The following is a 4,455-nucleotide window of genomic DNA, read 5'->3' as shown; positions in this document are numbered from 1 at the left end:
TGCATTTTATTTGAGATGTTTTTGTTGGTAGTAGGGAGGGTATTTATTTAGCAATGCAGAATAATAATTTTTATCTATAAAAACTTGTATTTAAACTGAATGCTTTTCTAATTTGCGAAACCAAATAGCCGCCATTTTGCGGTAGGAGGAGCGCATCGCGTGAGCGGTTATATTATGCATTTGCGTGACTTTGGAGGATATATTTGCCTGTATGATACACAGAAAAATAGTTACTGGCTACTTACTGACTTTTCCATATATAATCAAATCATCGATGATTTCAATGATACGATCGTTCTGTCTATAAACCTTCTCGCATCGATTAGCCAAAATATGGATATTGGAGCAGATAACCAGGAAGATAAGTGTGGTTGACAGAATCAGCATTATATTGAAGCCTGTCTGAAAATTTATTCAATAATAAAAAAAAATTAAAGTGGTCGTTCGGCTCTGTCATGCTCAAGTGCAGGGGTATAGAAAATTTTAGGGATGACTTTTGTTATTAAGTGTTACAGTGGACGTTACATAGCTCATTCGGTTCAAACGCGGTAGGTTAAATACAAGTCACATTATTCATAAATGAAAAGAAATTGTAATTGTATACGATGTGTTGATTTGCATTATCGCCATATTTGCAGATGTCATTCTATATCCGAACCCAAATCACTTCAAAAAAAAAAAATTCAAAAATCCTTTTTTTATTATTATATGTCTGTGGCTGGCTCCGGTACGCCATCAGCTGTGGAGCTAGGTACTTCTAGCACTACTTTCGTGTAACCTAAAGTTGGTAAGTATCTAAAGGTCGTATTCCAGAACTCTACTCAGTGCTCAAGTCAGGACTTGAGCAGACTTGAGTATGATTTCAAGCACTGGAAATACGACCCTAATGTCAAGGCATTGAGTATGATTTTCTGTGCTCTCTGCAATACTCTAGTCCTGACTTGAGTATTGTGTAGAGTTCTGGAATACGACCCTAAGTTACAAAAAATCTATTTTCAGTCACCTTTTCTAACTAACGTAAATAATTAGTAATTTATAACAATACTAGTACATAAACATGACTTAAAAAATAGGTAAATAAGCGATCGAGAAAGATTACGTATCGCTCGGTGAAGCGAGTGGCGGGGTCACTGTCCTTTGCGGTGAACATACTTGGGGGACAATTTTACAAAACTTTACTAGATACAATTAGCCTGAATATTGAACAGAATATTTTTTTATTATTTTTAGATGATTTAGCATTATTTCTATTATCAATTTCTTAAATATGACGACAATACAAATCAACACCCTGTATACTTACCGATTTCAAGTTGTTTTTATAGCAAATTGTGAATTGTATTTTTCAAATTTAATAATTTGTGTATCTTACCAGTGTTCCAAACAGCATCCTAATGACAATATTCAAAAGACATACCAAATCGATTATGTAAATTATACATGTAAGGAGTATCTGAAAAAGATAATTTTTATTTATTTCAAAATTATTTAAACTAATACAACACAACAACTTATAAAAATAAACAACGGTATATACAGTCATGAACAATTTCAAAAAAATATTGGCTATTTTATAAATTTTGTTTGAGTATGCATGCAATATCACAATGTTTTACAACTTTTTGTGAAATTATTCGCCTTGTTTGTTATAATTTAATTTAATACAAAGATCGAACACTAAGAAAAATTTCTTCGGTCTGGCTGAGTGAATATAGTTTTGTATTTAGAATGTGTTTGAAAAATGAAATAAGAAAGAATAGAACATCTTGAGAGTTCGTAATGTAACCTGAATTAGAAAATATGTAGAAACGTACAATAAACCAAGTTTTGAAGATTATTTATTTATTTATTTATTTATTTATTTAAACTTTATTGTACAATACACTGAAGTACAAATGGCGGACTTAATGCCATAAGGCATTCTCTACCAGTCAACCATTGGGCCAAACAGAAAAAAAAAAACACAATAGGTTGGTGCTACACTTAAACAAGAAGAAATAGAAATACTAGAAAACTAATCGATAATTTGTATGGTATAAATAAATAACATACAATAATCATACTTATTATACATACATAATAAACTTACATATACGAGTATATATATTATAATAATAAATAATATGATATATGTACCCAAAGCAACATTAAACAGTATTATTCCAGTTTATATTTACAAAAGTACCTCTCGCTACGCATCCTAAGCTACGTCTCAGCTTACAGTACTGTGCTTGACGCTTTCCCAACAGAGCTACGGAAAGAACCAGCAGACCTTATGAATTTTTCATGTGTGTTTGTTGCCGATCCTTTATTTTGGTTTTTAACGACTTTTTTGCCTTAGCGCCGTATACAGTCAGAACTTATTGTCGCTATCTGCGTAAATATTAGACACTAAGCAGAATATTGTCTTTATTTTTTTTAATGCTATGCAATCGCATACCTATTTATCATATTTGATAAGATTGGACCACTGTACCACTATTCTGCTTTTCAAGAATAGTGGCCTAATCCAAAATTGATCCTTTTTTGACATATTCACTGAGATTTATTCAGAAAATGCTAAATTTTAGCATGATTGGGATTCCGAGCTTTGCGTTGGTTAGAATAATCGCGTGACACCATTGAGATGGTCTACTATTCGTCAATTTTGCGCTGTGGATACGGTTCAGTTTTTTAAACCATCTTCCTGATGAATTAGCTGCTTTTGAGACAATTCGATATTCTAGAAAACCATCGCTATGTTCACAGTATTTGTAATTACGTCTCCACGTCAAGTTTCGCCATGAGCAAATTGATATATCGCAATGTTAATGCAATAGTGTAACTCAAAAACTGTCATAACTCAATTTTTTTTTTTCAGAATCGATGAAAACGGATTACTCACTTTTGATATTTTTAATAAGGACTGTTTTGACCACATAAAGTTTGTCTCTTCTTGAGTTAAGCAGATTTTAATTATTTTAATTGTTTCTTGCAATATTTAAACGACATTCTTTTATACGTGTAGGGAATCAAATTTTACGTTAAACAATTGTATAATCTTGAAATTCACGTATTTTGAGTTACAACACTATTGTAATAGCAGTGCGATAAACCTGTATCCATTGATGCCGTATAAAAAATTGGCATCTCACACATGCCATTTACAAGCGACTGTATAGAATCTATTGAATTACTAGCGACAGCGTGAAATTTGTATGGCAAAATGTAATTGTTCCTGTGAACAACAAAAGCGTTGTGTACATTTTGCCACACAAATATGTAACGAGTTCACCAGCAACTACTATACTGTAAACTTATGGTAATGGCATACTGGTTGCAAGTGGTTTTAACGCACAAAGATTTCTTATCACGCCACGACGACTAACGAATCGTGATATGTGTTAAGTCTAATCAAATTATTCTAATAAGTCACTAATTACAATTATAACCGCTCACGCGATACATGCAGCCGTAGACACATACCACACCTAGAGGTGCCGGTGATGATTTTATACCGATTTATCGGATATCGAAGTTATAACAGGTAAAAGAACTAATATTAATTGGTATTTCGGTAACTACTTTAGCAAACCATATAGTTTTTAATGCCTGGGTCTGTCATTTAAAAAAAATAAACAACTTCAAAAATACGTCACGATAATCGTGTGTGTAATCGTGTGTGGTTTGGGCTGGTGATTTCGGTGTATATTTATTCAAAACATACCGTAAGTAGCGTTTTTTAAGTTTACCCTGAATATAAATGTTTATAAACTATACTTTAAGGAGTAATTTCATGGTAAACGTTAGAACCACTCAATCGGAATATTATCATATTTATCAAAGTACACCAAAAATTTCATTAGTGCTTTTTAAGTGCAGGATTTGCGGTGTATTACTGCATTTTATTTGAGATGTTTTTGTTGATAGTACGGAGGGTATTTATTAAGCAATGCAGAATAATAATTTTTATTTATAAAAACTTATATTTTAACTGAATGCTTTTCTAATTTGCGAAACCAAATAGCCGCCATTTTGCGGCAGGAGGAGCGCATCGCGTGAGCGGCTAATAATAACAATCCGGTTGATACATTTCATCGATCCACATGGTACAATCCATGTGAATCGACGAAATGTATCGGCCGTATGCTGCCTCAACAACAAATCTTAAAAACACTAAATACTTACTCTGAATCCAAACATAGTGTTTATAAACTCAGTTTGCTTAATCAACATCAAATAACATTGACATAACAAAATAATTTCATCAGGTGTCTTTACACCATTTTCAGCCCTTGCATTAAAAATTTTCAATTTGTCTAATCTTGTTGCTTCAAAACTGGCACGCCAACTTACCGTGACCAAGTTTGATACATCTTTACTGTTTCTATCGAATTTCTCGACTATATCTCCTAATCTGCGTAATCGGTATTCTATTTGCACAACATGAGATACCATATCCAAAATTATGAGCAT

At 32.6% G+C, this 4,455-nt stretch overlaps 1 protein-coding gene across 1 annotated transcript; it reads right to left on the bottom strand.

The window, feature by feature from the left end:
- Positions 1-237: 237 nt before the first annotated feature.
- LOC113231109 lies at positions 238-4,455 on the bottom strand. Its single transcript, XM_026465281.1, has 2 exons — positions 4,168-4,455; positions 238-402 (listed from the first exon to the last, which is right to left on the bottom strand). Exons 1-2 carry the CDS (start codon positions 4,453-4,455, stop codon positions 238-240), a joined length of 453 nt encoding a protein of 150 aa, XP_026321066.1.

This window comes from Hyposmocoma kahamanoa, unplaced genomic scaffold, assembly GCF_003589595.1.
Source record: "Hyposmocoma kahamanoa isolate Upper Pololo Valley unplaced genomic scaffold, ASM358959v1 64, whole genome shotgun sequence".
Classification (NCBI taxonomy): Eukaryota; Metazoa; Arthropoda; class Insecta; order Lepidoptera; family Cosmopterigidae; genus Hyposmocoma; species Hyposmocoma kahamanoa.
This window is presented reverse-complemented; position numbering and strand designations above follow the sequence as displayed.